The 20,671-nt window shown below is 54.0% G+C and overlaps 2 protein-coding genes across 2 annotated transcripts; both read right to left on the reverse strand.

Annotated features, from left to right (window-relative positions):
- Window positions 1–2,590: 2,590 nt before the first annotated feature.
- On the reverse strand, window positions 2,591–4,986 carry NRROS (negative regulator of reactive oxygen species). The gene is made up of 2 exons (XM_082287940.1): window positions 4,864–4,986; window positions 2,591–4,629 (listed from the first exon to the last, which is right to left on the reverse strand). Exons 1-2 carry the CDS (start codon window positions 4,969–4,971, stop codon window positions 2,671–2,673), a joined length of 2,067 nt encoding a protein of 688 aa, XP_082144066.1. The 5' UTR covers window positions 4,972–4,986; the 3' UTR covers window positions 2,591–2,670.
- Window positions 4,987–15,408: 10,422 nt separating this feature from the next.
- On the reverse strand, window positions 15,409–20,470 carry FBXO45 (F-box protein 45; the record flags this gene model as incomplete). The annotated part of the gene is made up of 3 exons (XM_082288002.1): window positions 15,409–17,866; window positions 19,556–19,912; window positions 20,195–20,470. 3 exons carry the CDS (start codon window positions 20,468–20,470, stop codon window positions 17,681–17,683), a joined length of 819 nt encoding a protein of 272 aa, XP_082144128.1. The 3' UTR covers window positions 15,409–17,680.
- Between the last annotated feature and the right edge of the window lie 201 nt (window positions 20,471–20,671).

Raw genomic sequence — 20,671 nt, forward strand, 5'->3', positions numbered from 1 at the left:
GCCCACCCCAGAGCTTCAGCATGGAGCCCTACTGGTCTTCCCAGTTTGGGATCCTCTGTGAACTTGACAGGAAGGCACTTCACAGCCACCTTTAGATCATGCATAAAGACATGAAATGGGACAGATCCCAAAACAGTCCCCTCAGCAGCCGCCTGGTAGAGCACATCCTACATCCCACAGCGCTCTGCACTTCACTCCCACTGATCCTGACCTGCCTGGCTGCCCACCCATCCAGACCGAGACACCTGCACTTGGGTGAAGAACGTTGTGGGACACTGTGTCCAAAGCCTTGCTGAGGCAGATGGAATCCACCACTCTCCCCCTGCCTACAGATCCATCCATTTCATCCTGAGAGGAAAGCAGGTTGGGCAGGCATGACTTAACCTCAGCAGTCCATGCTGACTTCTTCCAGGCACCCTCTTTTTCTAGAATTGTGCTCCAAACAATGAACATTCATTCCATGGTTTTCCCAACATGGAGGTGATGCCCTGTTGCTCTCTGGGATGGCCTTTTGGCCATTACTGAAGCTGGGTGGGACCCTTGGGTTCTCCAGTCACCAAGGACCTTCCCTGATCACCATGGCCTTGCAAAGATGGTGAGAGCAGCTTTGTAAGGACACCCACCACTCAGAAAGCAGAATCTCCTCTTGTTGTCCTGACATCCCATGCACATCACAGCTCCAGGCGAGCCGTGGCTTTCCAGGCCCCATGATGAGGGAATGCTGAGTATCCCCATCAACTCCATACAGTTAAGAACACCCCCTTTTAATCCATGCCCTGGGCAGTGCCAGGTGCCTGGGTTCCTCCCTGTGTGTTCTCCCATGGCTGCACCCTGCAGCCCACGCTGGATGGAGCAGCAGCAGCATTGGCTGTGGTGGTGGGCAAGGACACACATCCCCCTCCAAGCCCAGCACCAGGGAGAGGGGAGCTCGCAGGGAGACGCCGGGATGCAGCCAGGGGACAGAGCAGGGATGTATTTATAGGTCACTGGTGTCCCCCAGGGTGCAGCTTACGGGCAAAAGAAGGGCTGAAAGAGGCTGAGGGACTCCCCAGTTGGGGCCTGGTTTGGTTTTGGCTCTTTCAGTCTAAAATTGGGGCAGAAAGTGGCTGTTTCTGAGCCAGATCTGACATCTGGGTTTCCAGGGCCTTTACTGCACTCAGCCCCAGTGGAGCTGCCAGCTGGCCTAGCAGGGTCTGACCCACACCATTTCCCAGCCTTGCACAGCCACCAGCCACACCAGGCTCCCCCATGAGCCCAGTCCCACCCCTGTGCCTGGGAGGGGTTTGCCCTGCTGCCAGCCTTGGCTCCCCCTGCCTGCACCATCCCCAGCATCCTCCCAGTCCCACGCCAGCCTCGGACATCTCCCTCCATCACCTCCCAGGACAACTCCACTGGGCTTGAGTCATCAGCACCGGCTGAGCCCGCCCACACCCTGGCAAGGACAAGCCCCCAGAATTCCCCCTCCAGCTCTGCTGCACACTTCCCTGTGCCTCGTTCCCGTTAAATGTGTTTCACTAGAAAAATCCCAGCAGTGCCACAGGAATAAAGCCACTCCAGTTCTCAGCAGGGCTTCAGAGTTAGCACAAACCACCATCACTTCTCCTTTCCCTCAGTGACCCCCGAGGAACACTTCCCCAGGTAGTGCCTGCTGCTCTGAGAGAGCCAGAGCGTGCTGTGAGCAGAGCTGGGTGGAGGAAACTCCCAGGCACTGCCCTGGGAGCAGAGCTTGCACAACAAGGAGGAAGGATTTCTCTTGTTTCCTTTGTATGTTTAATCCAGCAGTCACTGGAGGAATACAAATCCATGATAAAATATCACCGAGGGATATAATTTACTCTGCTACTTCTCAATCAATGTTTCACTTTGTTGCAACTTGGGCTGTTTTTAATGGACTTTTCTAACCCAGACTGTGACTTAGTGAAGAAACAACACCCCAAAATGTGTCTTTCAGCCCTGCTGACAACACCTGTCTTATCAGCATATGCACATGGTGCACGACCAGGGCTGGCTGCAAGTTTGGCAGTGCCGGCAAGAGCAGTGTGGAAAGCTGTGGCTACAGAGACCCTTCTCCACAGCGCCCAGGTGATGTTTGCTCCAGCCTGGGGCACTTTGTGGAGGCTGGTTGCAGATGTGGAGGACATTTTGAGTTGGCTACAGGTGGGAATAAATAAAGGGAACTGCCTGAAGGGGGGAAAAAGCAGTGCTGGAGAAAACAGTCACAGAATCCCAGAATGGTCTGAGTTGGAAGGGACCTTAAAAACCCATCTGGTTACAACCCTTGGCATGGACAGGGACACCTTCTTCTAGACCAGATTGCTCCAAGCCCACTCCAACCTGGCCTTGAACACTTCCACAAATGGGGCAGCTACTGATTTTCTGGGCAACCTGTCCTTTTAGCCAAGGAATGTTTGGTGTTGTGTCCACTCAGCTCTCACCAACACCAGCTGAAGGTTTCTGCTGAAGACACGTTCCTTGGGGATTCCCAGCACTCCATCACCAGACACGACCCACACCCTTTGGGTGCCATTAGGGCAGGAATGGCAGCTCTCCCAGCACCTCCTGTCCTGCACCATCAGTTTTCCATCTTGACCACCTCGGAGGGGTTACCACCTGTACTCCTGACCACCCACTCGTATTGACCGTTCCCGAGCCCTTCCTCCTCCTCAGCCATCAGTAAGGGCTGGACACCCCACACCGGGTTTTCACCATTTTCAGCAGCTTCTCCTTGAGCATGAGGAAGATGACGACGAAGGCCACCAGGAGCGTCAGGCAGGTGGGCAGAGCCAACACCAGGTAGAGCAGCGCCAGGTCGGCCGTCTGCCAGCGGCAGCTCTGCAGGACAGGCTCGGGCAGCGCGCCGGGGCTCAGCGCGCGGGAGCCGTGGCTGCAGGTCACCTCCCGCCCGTCGGGGACGTGCAGGCCCTCCGCCTGCTGCAGGGCGTCCCACCAGCCCAGCGTGCAGCAGTTGTAGGGGTTTCGGCTGAGGTAGAGCTCCCGCAGGCTCCTCCCCAGAGGCACCTGCGCCACGTCCGGCGGCAGCGCCGGGAGGCAGTTGTCCCGCAGGTCCAGGCTCTGCAGCCTCAGGGTGCCCAGCGAGCTGGGGAATGCAGCCAAGGAATTCCCTGAAAGGTCCAAGCACACGAGGTTGTTCAGGGCAGAGAAGTCCATGGTGGTGGAAGAGAGGCTGGTGTTCCTCAGAGAGAGCACCTGCAGTGTCAGAACGAGGTCCTGCAGCCACGCCCGGTCCCCAGACAGCGCCTGGTGGTTGTCAGAGAGGTCCAGATGCATCAGCGATGTCCCCTGGAAGGGGCGGCCGCCCAGCCCCTGCAGACCACAGCCAGCCAAGGAGAGATGGGTCAAGGTCTCCACACCCCTGATATCCACGCAGGGGGGACTCTCGGCCTCACCTGGCTGGGGACAGAGGGCAACCCGGTTGCGGCTGAGGTCCAGGGTAGTGATCTTCCTGGTGCGGGTGAAAATCCCAGGAGGAAGCGCCTGCAGCCTGTTGGTGCTGAGGTTGAAGAGCTGCAGGTTGGGCAGGATGTCCCCAGTGCCCACCTTCACCCCCAGCTCTACCAGCTGGTTCTGGCTGAGGTCCAGCTCTGTCAGCATGGCCAAGGGGTCCTCCTCTGACAGGTGAAATGCCTCCATGCAGTTCTGGTTGAGCTTCAGGTGGGTCAGGGATGGCATCTGGGCCAGGAAATCATCTGGCAGGCCCCAGACCTGGTTCTGGCTCATGTCCAGGAGGTGCAGGGAGGAGAGGTTGCTGTGGCAGAGGTCATCCCAGAGCCTGACCGTTGTGATGTTGGTGGAGTTGCCATCGATGATGAGGAACTGCACGGTGACGTTGGCCAGGGAGGTGCCGTTGGGGAGGCGCTGGTAGAAGCTCATCCTGTTGTCCTGCAGCAGCAAGGAGTGCAGCTTGCTCTGCCGGGGCAGCACAGGGAAGAACAGGAGGCGGTTGTGAGACAGGTCCAGCACCTCCAGCTCAAAGAGGTCATCACTTTCCAGGGTCAGAAACCACTCAATGATGTTGTTGCTGATGTTGAGTACCCTGAGGTGGGTCAGGCTGAACCCCACCAGACATGGGAGGTAGTTGTAAGCTATGTTGAGCTTCTGCAGCCTCTGCAGCCCTTCAAAAGCATTGTCAATCTCAAAGATGTAGTTCTTCTCCAGGTTCAGCTCCAGCAGCTGTGTCAGGTTTGTGAAGATGGACGAGTCCAGCCTCATGATGATGTTCCTGGCCACAGACAGGGACTCCAAGGAAGAGAGGTTCGAGACTAAAACCGACACCATGTCCTCGGTGAGCTGGTTTCCAGCCAGATCCAGTGTCCTCAAGGTGGGCAGAGTAGAAAGAGCGGCTGCTGTCAGCGAGTAGTTGGTGAAGAGCAGGTTGTCTGTCAAGGAGAGCACCTGCAGGCCTTGGCTGCTGAGGAAGGCACCGGGCTCAATGAGCTCCAGCCGGTTCCTGGTCAAGCTGAGAAGCCAGAGCTGAGGGTACAGGAGCAGAGAGGCATTGCCCAGGACCTGGATAGTGTTGTCATCAAGAAACAGCTCCTCAGTATCGCCTCGAAGGTTTCCTGGGATGGAACTCAGCCATCTCCCAGTGCAGTCCATGATGCTCTGCACCTGAAGGAAGAGGAGAATGTATAACACCACCAGGGGAGGCAGGAGGTGAAGAGAGAGAAGTCTGGAGAGCAGAGTAAGGGGGGAGGAGGTGGCTCTTTGGTTATGGCCTTGGCACACCAGTCCACTCCAAGCCAGTAGCTGGGATGGAGAAGGTCTGGAGATGCTGAGTTGCCTGGGCTTTGCCAGGCAGGACCAAGCACTCAGAGGGGTGAGGGTTCACAAGAGAGGACTTACGAGCTCACAGCTCCCAGGAGATGGTGCCCAGGCTGTGTCCATCCTGCTTCCCCATCCCACTGCCAGGAGGAGAAGAAGCAGGGAGAGACCAGGGAGCGGGGCCTCCATCTCAGTGGCGGCACTCCTGTGGAGAGGGAGGCAGAGGTGAGGAGGTCAGAAGCTGCAAACTGTTCACCCCAAAAGGCCCAAGTGACCTGGGCCACCATGAGCTGTCCATAGAGAAAGGGCACAGAGCTTTGGCACCGAGCCCACCCACCCCAGCAGAAGCTCTCGTGGGGCTCCCCCAGTTTGAGCCTGGAGGGCAGGGGAGGAGCAGGGACAGGGGTGGCAGCTCAGTCCCACCTGGGGCAGCACACAGGGGGAAGGCACCGTCGGTGCTGCACAGCTGCTCGTGAAGGCCATTGAGCTGCATCCTTCGAGCAGGGAGTCCCCCCAGCAGGGCTCCTGTGCCCCCTCTTGGCACCAAACACTCCCCCAGGGGACACCAACCCACCCCCCACCAAGTCCCCCTAGTGCCCATCCCTGCTGGGGGCCCTCCCAGGAAAGCAGAGGCTCTCCAGCAGGAGCTGCCCCATTACTGACCTGGTGGGACCGGAGCTGACGGCATTTGCATCTGGGGAAAAGCTGAGACGCAGGCAAATGAGCAGCGAGGGCTCGGCGAGTGTTTGGCACGCGGCACTTTCACAACTGCCGCTGCGTGAAGGAGAAACAGGGTTATTTTGGGCAGCCCAGGTAGCCAGAGCCTTGCAGCACAGAGGGAGCAGGGCATGTCCCGGGCTGTCTCCTTCCTTGGGACAGCCGAAGCGTTGAGCTGGTGCCTTATCAAAGCAGGATTTATTACTCTGGGGGGGATGGAGAGGATGGATCCCCCTTCCCCAGGCTGCAGCTGACACACAGCACCTTTGGCTGTCTCAAGTCCTTGGAGTCCAGCAGCACCTCATACCCAGGCACGGTGGCAGGAGAGGGACCCTGCTGTGTCCTCACTGCACCCAAAGAACACCAGTTTTGGTTCTGGCTCCTGAACCCCTCTGCAGAGAATCCCACATTCCTTCACCCAGCTCAGCCTTTCTTGGCTTCTTCCAACACCAGAAGCTCCTCCATCCTCCCAGTGCTCCCTGGAGCTGCTGGGATAGCACCTGCCCAGCCAGGAGAGGAGGCAGCAGCCCCCAGCAGGAAACCCTCACCCGCAGCGCTACACCCGAGCCCACATCCAAGAGCTGCTCTGGGAGCTCCCGGGGTGCTCCCCACATTTCACACCAGCCCCGGCACGGCCCCACGCAGCCACGGCTCTGCGAGCGTGGGCATTAGTGATGCACAGCCACCACAGATCCCCAGACTGGCACAGGGAACCCCCGTGGTGTTTTCCCCCAGCATAGGTGTCGGGGAGAGTCACTCACCGCGTGGGCTTCGGCACGGTCCATCCTGCGGCCCCTCAGCTGCGCTCAGGGGGGTGCTGGGGCCAGGGGTGGGGGTGACCCGCGGGGTCCGTGTGCCACCCGCGGGGTCCGTGTGCCACCCGCCGGGGCCGTGTCCCACCGCCCTCTCGCCGAGCACCAATTTAGCCTTTGCGGAAGGAGCCAACGGAAACTGCAGTCACATGGAGGCAGCGAGCGCGGCCCGGCTCTCGCTTACTGATCTCAGCACTCCCGGCCTGGCTCATGCACCCGCACACGGCTCCCCGGCAAGGAGGAACCGCGGGGCCCAGCAGGCAGCGAGGGCTACAGGGGGAACCAGCCCCACCGGGGTCACGCCGCTCCTAGGGACGAGCCAGCACCGGGGACAAGCCTTGCACGGCCACTCCTCTGCACAGCTCCAGCAGCAGAAGCCTTCCTCAGGGTTTCAGGCCACAGAGATGGCGACTGGGAGTGGTTCTGTCCTGCACAGCCATGCCACCGATCCTGCGGGGTGGAGAAATGCCACCTCTGCACGGCACCTATTCCCATTGTGTCCCTCCAGACCCCTCTTGCCTCCAGCGCCCAGCTCAGCGGTTCGACAGGAGTCTGGGGACACGCGTCCCACGAGGGAAGAAGGTGCTCTGTGTTATGTCCTGTTGCATCCCAAGCCAAGGCTGGACATGTCCCAGGTGCTGAGTCCCCAACAACTTTGGGATGCCAGTGCCTGTCCCTCACATTGTCTAAGTGAGATTCAGAATGCTCTTATCCCTCTGCCCCCAGATCTTTGGGTGTCGTGGGGCTGCTCAGAACTTCAGCAAGCCCAGCACCCAGGGCACAAGTCAGAACCACCCGGATACAGGGACCTCCTGAGTGCCAGTCCCTGTGTGAAAGTCAGCGGAAATGGCTTTTCCTGCAGCTGCCAGGAAACAAAGATCCACATTTCCAAGGCAATATGAAGAGGGATATCTCCTTCCTCCTCACCCCCATCTACCCCTGCTCTCCATCTCCCCACCCCAGGTCTCATGCACCCCCAAGTCCCCAGCAAATCCAGCCTCTGAGGAGGAAAACTTTTGCCCAGATCTACCTAGCTGGGAAAGGGTTCAAAGCTGTGGAGAAAGGCACCAGCCCTGCAGCAGGACCCTGTCTGGGATCAGCAGGTCCATGCTCCACATGCCACATGTTCCATGGTGCCAGTGGGATATTTGCAGAGTCGGGAGTGAACTGTGTCACTGCAGCACACCAAGACCCCCTCCAAGGGATACCCCAGCCAGGGTCCCCCCTCCCTGCCAGACCACGTGGCCCCCAAACTCCCGAAACCAGCACAAATGGCCAGGGAGATGATTTTCTTGCCTTCCCCCTAAATTTCATTTCTTCTCTGGGAGAAGGCTGACCTCTCCCATGTCACTCACAAAAAAGCCCTGTGGTTTCATTTCCTCCATTTTCAAGGAAGTTTGACGTATAAAAATCAAGAAGGAGAAGAGAGAAGCGAACAGGAGTGGCAGAAGCTCACAGCAGGGCAAAATTCCCATGGGCATTGCTCAAGGGCACACGAAAGGCTGAGCTCAGCTGATGACCACAAACTCCTCATCCCAAGCCCTGCCACGAGCCCACACTCAAATCCCTCACCTGGTGCTTGGAGACACGGGAGCTGGCAGAGCTGCAAAACTTGGGCATCCTCAGCTCCGCTCTCTGGATCGGGAGGCTCCTGGGAGACCTTCTGATGAGATTCCTTCTTGTGGTGCCACCATCGAGGTGATGCCCTGAGGGTCAAACCAGCTTCCTCCTGCAGCCCAGCAGGAGCTGGGAGAGGAAACAAGCTGCTTCATTCCCTGCTTTGCCCCCAGCCCATCACCAAAGCCATGCCAGTGTAACCCCGCTCCCTCCCCAGCAGCACCATGGGCTGGCAGAGCCCCTGCCCAGCCACGCAGGTTTCCCCCACCCCGGGGTCCCTGGAAAGCAGCTCCACTCTCGGGCTGAGCCCGCGGCTCCGCGCTGGGGCATCGGCAGCAGAACTGCTGCTGTTCTTCACACTTTCCCCACATCCTGCAGCCGGATGGTTCTGAAAATGTCCTGAAGCTGCTGCTTGGTCCCCTCCTTTTCCTCCCCTCAAACCCCCAACCAGTCCTCTCGGTAAGGATTTGATGTGTGCTTTGAGAGGGAGTAATTTATTTTTTAAGATCAGCGCAGGGAAGCGACAGGGATTGAGATGCCAAGAGCTGCTGCTCTGATCAGCTCTTCAGGAAGCTCCAGTGCAGCTCAGTGGCACAGGTGGGTTAAACTGAAGGAGATTCAGCTGCTTGGAGTAGATGGGTCTACGTGCAGCTGCAATTCCTGCAGCTGTAGGAGAGGACTGGGAATCCCCTTATGGTTTTACATCCAGTGAGCTTCTTCCGTTCCTCCCACCTCCTCTTCCTCCAAACCATCTTTTTCCCTTAACAACCTTCAAATTGTCAAACACAACCCAAGAGCAAAGTTGTGACAAGAGGGCAGGCTCCCAGTTTCTCCTGGAATGCACCAGGCACGGGACCTTTGGGAAAGGGGAAACAGCAACCTCATTACTGAACATGTGTTTTCCTGCAGGAAATGTGATTTATTCCCGAGTGGAAGCACCAGAAGGGTCACTCACGGTTCACACAGCAGCAGGACCTGGTGAGTGGGGAAAAAGGGAAACACAAATGTTTCTCCATGGGCTTCCTTGACTCCCACTGGGATGGAGAACCGGCCAGAATTAAACAAGTGGTTCTGCAAGGGATGATGGTGCAAAGCACCATTATTTTATTTTATTTTATTTTGTTTTGTTTTGTTTTGTTTTATTTTATCACACCAATTGCTCTGGATAAAACAAGGGAAGCTTGAGGTCTCCTGTATCTCAGGAGCTGCCAGCAGCAGTAGTTGCCTTTAATTTAAGAGGAACTCTAAACACAAAAAAGAAAACAGAATTTGTTCTATGGGCAAAAGGGAAAAGCTAAAATGGACAGCTCAATGCCTGAAGTTTAAACTTGAGCTCTGGAGTTTCATCTGGAGGAATTTCCCAATGGCAATCCACGCAGTTTAACCCCAGGGGGTAGCTGGGGATGAGGCCCATCCCAGGAGGGTGCCTTGCTGTCCAGGGGCGTGGGCTCACAGCAGCAGGACTGCAGCTCTGCAGGAAGCACAGCTCCCCCCGGGGCACCTCCTGCAGGGGAAACCAAGGGACGAAAATCAAGGATTTATAGTCAGCCTCAAAACCATCTTTTCAACCAAGCTGTGGCCAAACCACCTCCCTGCTGCTGCTCCTGGGGCCAAGGAAAGGCCCGTGCCAGCTCTTGCATCAGTCACTAAAGCTCCAGGCTCTGGTTTTGCAGTGACTTGTGTGTCTGGGAGCCCCTGGAGCCCCAGCACCCTCCTCTGGGACGACTCCCCCACTCCAGCAGCTGCCCACACTCCTGGCTCCTCCTTCTCCACAATTACACATTTAGCCACAGCCAAGCTCAGCCTTTCTCCCCCATTCCACAGAATCACAGGAATGGTTTGGGTTGGAAGGAACATTAAAGCTCATCCCATTCCACCCCCTGCCATGGGCAGGGACACCTTCCACTGTCCCAGGCTGCTCCAAGCCCTGTCCAACCTGGCCTTGGACACTTCCAGGTATCCAGGGGCAGCCACAGCTGCTCTGGGCACCCTGTGCCAGGGCCTCACCTCCATCACAGCCAAGAATTTCTTCTATATATTCCCAGCTGTCAGGAATCTCCTAGCTCTTGACAGGTTTTCTGATGGATAGCAGGGTTCAAAGAAGACTTCTTTGAAGCCAGGATTAGTTCTGGGCTGTTCTGAGCAGAGCCCTGGGCTTGCTCACCCACCCTTGCAGCATCGTGCTGGCTGCCGACACCAGAGGAGTTGGGGCTGTGGGAGATCGGGGAGGAGGGGGGAGACAATAACCCCCAGACTGACAACATGCAACAAGCCTACAGGGATCCAGCTGAACTGCAGCAAAAACAATTGAGAAAATTATGTTTTCGGGCTTGGAGGACATTTGATCAAAAACTTAAACACCAGTCAGGAGCCCCACAGCAAGAACTTCATAGAGGATCCCACCTGTGACCCCTCAGTCCCCAAAAGGTGCCCATTTCCTCTATGGGACTCAGAAGAAAGGTTTTAGTGGGAAGCAAACCCATGTTCCCGAGAGCACAGGGCAGGAAGGGAAGAGGGGAGCTGGTCAGTGGCTCGGCCACAGCCCCTTCCCAGATCCCAAGCTGCGGGTGAGGCTCCACCCGGTTCCCTTCCCGCAGGGAGCTCCAGCCCGGGCAGCTCCACCCGCGGTCACGGCTCTTCCTCCTCGGCCTGTAAATGAGGAGGAAGCGGCTGGAGAGGGAAAGCTGCCGGAGGGATCTCATTTCCCCCCTGCTCCCGCCCTGCGGCCGGGCTCCGGCACCGCTCGCAGCTGTCACACACCCGCCGTTCCCAGGCTGGCATTTGAGGGCTCCTCGGGATCCACCACCACGAGGCTGAGGCGAATCTGCTCCCGGGAGAGCGGGACAGCATCCGGATCACACGGTCTCCACAGCAGAGCCTGGACGTGTCGGGTGCTGGAGCACCTGGTATTTCTGAGCAACTGGAAGCCAAGTGCATCCCCTCCCTTATGATCCCAGACAGCCGAGATGCTCTAGAGAACGGCCTCTGCAGGAGAAGCCGGTGCCCAAAGCCAGAAAATGCCTCTGATCTTTTGCCAAGAGTGGTTGTGGCTGCCCCTGGATCCCTGGAAGTGTCCAAGGCCAGGCTGGATGGGGCTTGGAGCAGCCTGGGATAGTGGAAGGTGTCGCTGCCCTTGGCAGGGGGTGAAACAAGATGGGCTTTAATGTTCCTTCCAACCCAAACCATCCTGGGATTCCATGATTTTCCTCCTAGATCTCCTCAAGGGCTGGGAAGCCCCACAACCAGGTTGCTTTCATCGAGTTTGGACTTTGGTTGCAGTTAGACCTGAAGGAGCTGCCCGAACTTTTCCCATAGGATTGCCAAAAGTGTGGATAAATTGACCTTTTTTGTACTGTACAATAAAATAAACCATTGAAAGCAATAAACCCCCCTGACCCATCTACTCCAGCACATTAACCAACGTTTTTTATCATAGAATCATGGAATGGTTTGGGTTGGAAGGCACATTAAAGGCCATCTCATTCTACTCCCTGCTGTGGCCAGGGACACCTTTTGCTAGTCCAGGCTGCTCCAAGCCCCATCCAACCTGGCCTTGGACACTTCCAGGGAAGGGGCAGCTTCTCTGGGCACCCTGTGCCAGGAGGGAAGAATTTTGTCCTAATATCAAATCTAAACCTCCTCTCTGTCAGTTTTTAGCCTAAAACTCTCAAGGCTGGAGGCTGTAAGTCACCAGAAGGAGAAGATTTGGACAAGTCACCGCTGTGACATCATTTAGGAATGCAAATTGTGACAAAAAAACCTGCTCCCATCTGCAGCCCCACAAACTCCCTCCCTGCTGCTGTTCTGCTTCAGAGGAGTGAGTAATTCTGTCATGAGCACCAAGGGAAGTGAAACTCTCTCAACTCCTTGCAGAGCTCAGCATGTCCCACCCATCTTCCTCTCTGGCCAGAAGGGCCAGCATCCCTGTGCCACAGCCTGGGCTGGTAGGCAGATCTCCTGGAAGCAAATTCACACTACAAAGTCGTCTTCTCCCAGGTTTTCAGCCATGGGGCTCAGCATCCCTGCTTTCTAGCACGCTACCTGAGGGACAAGGGACAAAGCCTGTCTGTGGGTTTTGGGGTTTGGAGTTGGAGCACACTCTTGCACTTAGGACACATCCCTTGGTCTTCGGTAAGAAAACAGGAGAACTGCCAGGATATGTTTCTGTGGGTTTTGAAAACAAACTCTACCACGTGACATCATTGTAACACAGGTGACATCATTGCTCTATCCAAAATGCCATCCCTGCAGCTACACCTGGGAGAGGCTCAAAGCAGTTCCACCTCTCAGCCTGGGACCTGAATCAGCACAGGAGTGCAGGAGGGGGAGGTTCAGCCACACACACAGATCAATACTCAGATCTCCCCTCCTGCTCTCCTCGTTCCTGCCGGGAAGAGCAGCTCACACTGCCAGGAAAGAGGCATGTCCCAGAGCTGTGCAGCACCATGGTGTGAGGTGGGCACGTAAAACCACCTGGTTTCCATCCTCCACACTCTCCTGAGTCCCACTAATGTTCCAACTCTGATCCAGTTCTGCTCACGTTCATTATTTTTCCAGCAATAGATACAATCTTATGCTGAAGCTGAGATAAAATCTTTTGGCTGCTTCCAAAGCAAGATCCCACCCTCCAGCTCTGCTCTTGCACAAGACCCTGCAGAAGGGCTCAGGTGCCCCATGTCAGATGGGATCTGGCATGAGGAAAGTGGCCTCTGTCACCTGAGCACAGAGAAACAAACAGAAAGCCATCAAAGAGACCCAAAAGGTGATTTGGAACTGGCAAAGGCTGGTAGAGCCTGGTCTAGTGGAAGGTATCCCTGCTCATGACAGGAGGTGGAACTGGATGAGTCCTTTCCAGACCAAACCAATCTGGGATTCCGTGAAAAATGTTAACCCTTGCAGTATTTGAATACGATAAAAAAGCATTTTGGCCAACAGCCATTTCCTTACTGGCAGGTTTGTCCAGCACTTTATAAAGCCACATATTGGAGCTGGCAGAGTTTGCTCTCTTAGATTGCTATTTAAACGTGATGGGATATGGCTAAGTTCTCCTAAGCAAAGGAAGCTCAGGATTAAAAAGACAAAATAAATCAAGCAGACATGAAACCACTGCAGGTAGCTCACACCACACCTGCCAGTGCAGGCATGAAGGCAAAATCCATTCAATTCCTGACTTGGTAAAATTGCAGAAGAATGAACAACACTTGTAACGTAGAGTGAGTTTTATTTCAAAATCCCTTTTCAATTACTTTGATTTTTTAAAAATAATCTTTTGTTGATATCACTATTTCCTTATCATGAACACCTGAGGGGAAGAAAAGCAAGTCTGGGAAAAAGTGGACCTTGAACAGCAACCCTGACAGTTTGTTTGAGCCTCTCAAATCCCTTTCAATCCTTTAAGGTGATCTTGGAGCTTTGGCTCAGCTTGGTGTCACTAAAAATCATTTTCTGAAATGCAAGTATTTGCTCAGCCTATTTTAGGACGCTGGGTTCAAATGAAGGAACGAACTTTAAAAAATTCTATGTCCATCATCCACTTCTGCTGAGGGTTTTTAGTTTGGTTTGGTTTTTGAAAAGAACGGGAAGTAATTGTTAAGGGAGAAGGTTCCACATTAAAAACATTTATTGTACTCAGCACTTGTTTGAGCACAAGTTAAGGCTCCCCCAGCTTTGCCCTCTCGTGGGGAGATGGGAGAGTTCCTTCAGAAGTCACCCAGCATCATCCAGCAGTAGGAAAAACACCTGCTTAAGGAATTAATTAGTAGGTCCAGCAGCACTGCAGGAAAAGCTTTGTGTGTTCATTCAATGCTTCATTCGTTTTTTCTTTCAGTCACACTCTAGCACAAGGTGGGCCACTGTCACTTACAGAGTCCAACACAGCCACTGCCAACCCCCTGAAAACCTGCTTTGTAAGTGCAGAAAGGATCCTAGTGCAATTTCAATAATGCTGTTTTCTGTCTGCAGATTTCACTGCGTGTAAGTGAAAAAAATTTCACTTACACATCTAAGAGCTATTTATAACATGCCAAAACTGAAATATCCACATGGAAATACATAGCTTAAGGAATGACTGAGGGCCACTCACCTCTCAAATACTTTAAGAAAACCAGTTTTGCACAATCAGACTGTGATCAGGCCCAGTGTTATTTTAACTCATCGCTGCTGTCATCAAACCCAGTGAAAATGGAAGAGGAAAAAACATAGAGGCAGCCATCTGGAAACACACCCGTGTGCACAGGGAATTTAGAAACGTAGATCAGAAATAAGCAGGGAGAAAAGTTGGATGTCTCGCTGTCGGATTCCAAGGCAGGCAGGGAAGAGCACAGCCACAGCTCCAGGGCCATCTGCTCCTGCCTGGGTTTGTCACCTGAAATGTGGCCAGGAGGGACGGGACCGAGTGGCCTTTGCCAGGGGAAGGTGCACACAAGCCTCCCAAAAATGTACACTTGCTGCAGCCTTTCAACTGGGATAAAAGCATTTTCCAGGAGGGAGTTTCCCACCCCATCTTGATTCATCTGTTTGTCAGCAGCACCTGAGGAGTCCACAACTGGCTTAGGGCCAGCACAAGGCACCACCAAGGCCAAGAACAGCCTCTGCCCCCAAACTAGTGACCATATCGAGCTCCTCACCTCCTCAGAGATATGACAGGGACAGAGGACCAAGTGTTCAGCTCCCAACAGATTTCACAGCACACTCAAACCACAAGGAGTTCTGAATTTTATTAAAATGACAGATAAAATGCTCACTTATCCCAAAATCCTGTAAGATTCTGAAGCCAAGACTGATTTCTGTACTGGGGGCTGTGAACACTTGATGTTCCCCCTGAACAAAGTGCTTAAATCCCTTGTCAGGGTAGGAAAAATATCCCAAACACTGCTCAGCTGACCCTGAGGTACCTCAGGTTAAAAAAAACCCAACTTTGCTTTCTTGGCGAGCCAGCACCAAACATCTCTGCTCCTAAAGGAGGTGTCAGCCAAGATTTGCTGCTTAAAAGCAAACCCTTGGTGCAGAGAGTTTGGAAAGTGCCTCAGAGCTCAAAACCACAATACTTCTTCCTAAAAGCACCATGAAATGTTGAACTTCCATAGGGAAAGCTAAGAAAACAGCAGGAAGCTGAGGGAGGAAGGAGACCCCTCAGTGCAGCAGTGGGGCAGTGACCACACCACCCCAACTCCAATCCAGAGGCCTCCAGGAGGCAGGAATGCCTCTCCCACGGTCATGAGTGAGCATCCCTGTTTCAGAGGAGGCAATTTCCCAAGCACAGGTACCAGATCCCCGAGATTCCAAGCTCTCCTTAACCACTCATCAGACTCTCTCTTTCCCAGCAGTCACACAGCAGATCACACAGGCCCAATGCCTCCATCCTCTTGGTGCACCAAACTGCAGCTCCCTCCTTCCCATCTGGGGGATTCCGCAGGTGCCATTCCAACAATCCACACCACCAGATCCTTCTGAATGATAGCAGAGTTTATTTTAATATTTTGTACAGCCAGCATTGGTCTCCAGGAATAAGTTATAATCTTACATAAGTGAGTCCACCCAAACCCACCCTTAAGGAATGTTCTCAACTTTCAGCATTTCTGATTTAGAGGGAAATTATTTAGAGGGTAAGATGCAGTCTGAAGAATGGGAATCAATCTGAATTTGTGATTAAAACTCCTCGGAATTCTCAGGGTTTCCTTGCCTCTAACTGGATCATGGGCAATCGCAGAGGTTGCGTCTTTCAGGACTGCACTGAGAATACATTCATCCTGGGGACTATTTATTTTCCTAAACTGGGCAGTTTCCTTTATCCCCAACTCTATGTCCCATGGTTCTGCTCTGCAGACACACTTTAGAGTCCAGTACAATCAATGCCTGTAACAGATTTGTCCGGGAGGTACTTGGATGCCCATCCCACATCCTTTATTTGGCTGTTCTCAGCACCACCAAAAACACCTCCATTGCTCACAGCACATTCTGTCTGATGCAGCAGGAGGAACAGACCTTGAATTGCCTTTCAGCAATGAACACACAAAACAAATAAATACTTTTAAATCCTTTAAATGGTAACAACTTACACAGTTCCAGGGCAGAACCTGGTGATCTACCCGGCCAAAAGCACTCCAAGGCAAAGCCTCACTCACCTCCTTGAGGAACAGGGAGGGGGATGAACAACAGCCCAAGAGGGATTCCTCTTTCTTCCATGCTCAGAGAATTGCCAGTGTCTGATACCAAGCAACTCACATTCTCTAGCACAAAACAAAACCAAAAAAAAAAACCCAAGCAAAAAGAGGTTGTATAAATATTTCCTTCTCCCTCTCCAAAAAGCAGCTCTGAAACAGCACAGGCAGCTCTGGGAAACACCAACCAGCACAAAACCAGAGTCACGAGCCAGCCGTGGGGCTCACAGCCTTCCTGCCCTGTTAAAGGGCCCTCCTGGGGGACCCTACAGACCTTCCAGCCTCACAGGAAAGTGGTTTCACCAGGAATTCCCTCCTCACTACACCTGGCAGCTTCCCAGCCTGCCCATGCCAGCACATGGACACGCCTGGGGGGTCTGTACATGGCTTTGAGAAAACCAGTGAAGAGCACAAACACTGAATGTGATCCAGAATCCCCATCAAAGGGCTGGTGAGAGTTTTACTAGTCCTGGGCAGGTGAATGCTGGGGTACTGGGGGATTTGATTCAGTTAAGAAAGGTTCAGGCAAGCCTTAAAGCCTTATAAAGCCACTGAAGCTGAAGGTAAGGTCTGGTTGCAGAAGGCCAATGCTCCTTCCACATCATTTTGAGACATCTCACAACAGTGATGAGCAAGTGTAAGAATGCTTTGAAAAGGTGGTGGTTTTGACGTGGAAAGGAAGGCAAGCTCAGTGCTGTGCTCAGCCTTCCTTCCCCCAGGGGAGCGCAAGTTCTGGTGAAAGGAAACTCGTGGGGAAAACGTTTCTGTTTCCTACAGAGAACAAACCTGTCACTGAAGCCATGGAAACTTTCACAGGAAACAACCCAAAGTAGCACCGCACTCCACAAGAGCATCCCAAAACACATTACAACAGAACTGCACTGACATGAAGGCTGTACCCCTGTCCCAGGTGTGCATTCTGGTGCCAGGGAGGGGGGGATTTTTTCCTTTAAGAAATTCTGTACCCAGTTAGAATAAAGCAAACCCTTTCTTTTAGCTGTTCTTTCAACGTTTTCTTTATATACAACCCTTAAAATACACTTAAAAATAGCTGCACACGTGTTGTATGGTTATACCAGAGAAGGGCAGTTGCACAGCCCGTGCCTCTCAGGACACCAGAAACTGTAAATACCCCCAGCAGCCCTGCTCTGCTCCAGCCCCCACGCTGGCCCCAAGGAGGGAAGGAAGGAACAAGCAGTTTGGAAATGGGAGTCTCTCACAAAACACGCCACGTACAAATCCCAGGGTAATTTCCTCAAGCATTTTTGTATCAAGTCCTTTCTTAAATGTTTGAGGTCACACTGCCATTTTAGCAATAAAATCTGTTGCAACATGCATGTGTCAGCTTCCCACTCAACCAACTGCAGCCCTGAGGATTTTTCTGGCCTGGTAGAAAGAGGAAATGTAACACAATTTCTGAAGTACGGCTGGTCCTCTGTTTCCAAACTCCATGTGGTTCCCTCGATGGCTCTTGGACACACACACACACTTTTTTGTTGTTTTTTTTCCTCTAACACACGTTTCCCTCTAACCAACATGCAGATTTCTCCTCCCAAACATCCACATCTCGACGTGCCAACGAAACAATCCATGTCATCCATCCAGAGGCTTTCCCAGGTAGACCAAAGTCACTTCTGTGTTACCATACACAGCAGACACTGCTGGATACAGGCAAACTTTTGGCAGTCCTCTGAAGGCAACTCCCAAGAACTCATAGCCCCTCTCAAACGCTAATGTTTTGTCTTCCATGTCCAGGATAACTCGAATCCTTTCACCTATCTGGAAACAGAGACAGGAAGGGGAGTAAAAATAATACACAGAAAGAGTCAGCATGTTCAGATGGAGGCAAAAATAATGCAAAGTATAATGTAGCAGAGAATTTTAAAGCAAGGCTGTCCTGTGTCTCACAATTGATTGCTCTTAGGATGGGAATTTCTCAATTTCACCATGATCCTGAGTACCTCTGAAGCAGAGTATCCACCTGTATCCAGCACCTATTTAAGATAATAAACATGGCCCTTCCCATAGGAACCTCTGAGACCACTGAGAGCAGGCACTGCGTGCTGTGTGCTTTGGAAACACTGCAGAGCTTTGGAATCTTTGCAATGGTCTCCAAGTTACCTGAACTCTGTGTTCAGCTGCTGCTGTCGCTGAGCAGCAACTGCTCTGTGAGGAACATTTTTAAAGACAATGGATTTGTTTAAGAAAGGCAAGTGCCACCTACAAAAAAATCCCAGAACAGACTAATATGCAGCTGCTGTTGCTGACAGAGGTGTTCCCTCACCAAGGCAAAAAGAAATTTCAGTACAAAATGTAAAATGAAAACCCTAAAATATATATATATACATATATATACACACACATACACACGTGAAACCAACATTGACCACAGCAAGAGTTTTGGATCCAGGCAGGCCCGGAGCTCCCTGTATTTATCTAGCACACGTTATTTCAGACATCAATGAAAGTCTCAGAGGACAGCTACAAGCACAGCAGGCGCCACACAAACTCCTGACTCTTCTCCAGCCAGCCCCAGCACTGGGAATTTCTTCCAGCCAACACTACCACACACATGTGTTTCCTGTAAGTACATTTTCTAAGAGCAGATCACTGCACATGTCTTAATAAACTCCAAAGGATCACTGATTTGACCTTTCACACAAAATTTAGGAATATCAGATACAAGTTACTACACAGATCTTCACCCCCAAGTGAAACATAAGCCAGTACAAAGCCACAGCACTGGGGGTTGGACGGGATAAAGTCCCTTCCAACCCATTCTCTGAATATGAGATGGAAACTACAACGATCCAGTTTAAGTTGTAACACAAGCAAATCCAGCAGTGCAAAGGCAGTTGTGTGAGCAGGCAGAACAACAAGACAAGCACTTCTATAAGGACAAAAAAGTAGGGTGGCATCTGCTCTTTAATACCCTGAAGTTATCTGAACATCAGATTCCAAATACGGGATGTCACCCACGGGAAGGTGGCCAGTGAGCAAAGCAGCAGCAATCAGCACTGCTGCAGGTTTTTGCAGGAAGACTCTCACCTAAGTACTAACTTCAGCTCACCCTGCCAGACAACAAAGGGGTACAAGCCCTCAGAGACTCACCTTGCTGTGGGGCAAGTCGCTACTTCAGAAAGCTACACCAGTCTTTTCAGGTTTTATTCCAAAAAGCACCACGAAGCAGACACCCACAGTACAGGTTTCACACTCAGTGGTTTGAGATTGAAGTGTGGAAACAACACAGGGTCAGGTGCACTGAACACCAGACAGGTGTAGCCTACAGAAGCAGTAAACGAAGGGGGAGAAGGCTCACAAGGTGGAATCATTTGCCTTCTGCAGGGAAAGCAAAGAGACCTTTGAGGGTCACTTAGGAGCAATTCAGCAGCCAGCCGGGACAGCGAGGAACAGCCAGCACCCCCCCTAGCCCCGGCACAGCACCCAGCCCACACCAAGCCCCCTCACCTGGTATTTGGGCGCGTTATTGCACTGGGGGAAGCTGCCGTTCACCTCCCCGTTATGCAGCAAGTTATTGTCCACCAGGTTCCAGCCCCAACTCTGGTCGTCGCTGCCCAGCAGGGCCACGTAGCCCTGGCACTGCATGGCCGCGCGCTTCGTGGCGATGCCGATGACGGCCACGGTGCCCAGCGGGCCCTCCCACCACACCTCCCAGGCGTGCCGGCCCTCGCTGAAGCCGATCTTGGTGCGCGCCCCGTCCGTGCTCTGCGCGATGGGGTTGCGGTGCAGCGTGAAGCCGTTCTTCTTGATGTACACGTTCCTCGAGCAGTCGTTGGTGCTGAACGCGTGGTGGAAGGCACGGACCTGGGCGAGAGAAGGTGGGTGGGGGAGATGGACGGGGCTTGGAGCAGCCTGGTCTACTGGGAGGTATCCCTACCCGTGGCAGCTTTAAGGTCCCTTCCAACCCAAGCCATTGTGGTTCTAAGAGATAAAACCCTGTCATGTTTTTCAGCCTCCCGCCCCCTTCGTTTCCAATGGCGGGTGGGCCGGAGGGCTGTGGGGGTGTCCCCAGGCGGCAGGGGAGGCGGTGAAGGGGTGTCCCGGCGGGGTGGGGGTGTCCCCGCGGATCGGGGGTCCCGGCCTCACCTTGCCCTTGTAGGTGGGCACGTTGCAGAGGATGTCGGTGCGCAGGGCCTCCTCGGCCAGGCAGCGGGCGGCCAGGCTGCGCCACACCTCGCTGTTCTCGTCGCCGTGCAGGACGCGGTGCCACAGCTTGCAGACCAGCGCGCAGCTCCGCAGCTCCCGCAGCTCCAGGTACGAGAACACCAGCTCCAGCACTCTCCCCGGCAACCGCCAGCCCGGCCCTCCCCACGACGCCGCGGCCGCCCCGGGGCCGGGCCCGGGGCCGGGCCCCGCCGCCATCGCCCCCCGCGCTCCCCTCGCCCGCCCGGTGTCGCCGGGGCCGCCCGAGGCCTCACGGCGCGGGGGCGCGCGGCGCCGCCATCTCGGCCGCGGGCACCGCCCCGCGCGTGCGCGGCGGGCGCGGGGGGCCGGCGAGGCGCGGGGGTGGCGGAGCGGAGCCGAGCGGAGCCCGGGGGAGGCGAGGGGCGCCCAGCGGAGCTG

The sequence above is a fragment of the Coloeus monedula genome (genome assembly GCF_965178545.1).
Source record: "Coloeus monedula genome assembly, chromosome: 10".
NCBI lineage: Eukaryota > Metazoa > Chordata > Aves > Passeriformes > Corvidae > Coloeus > Coloeus monedula.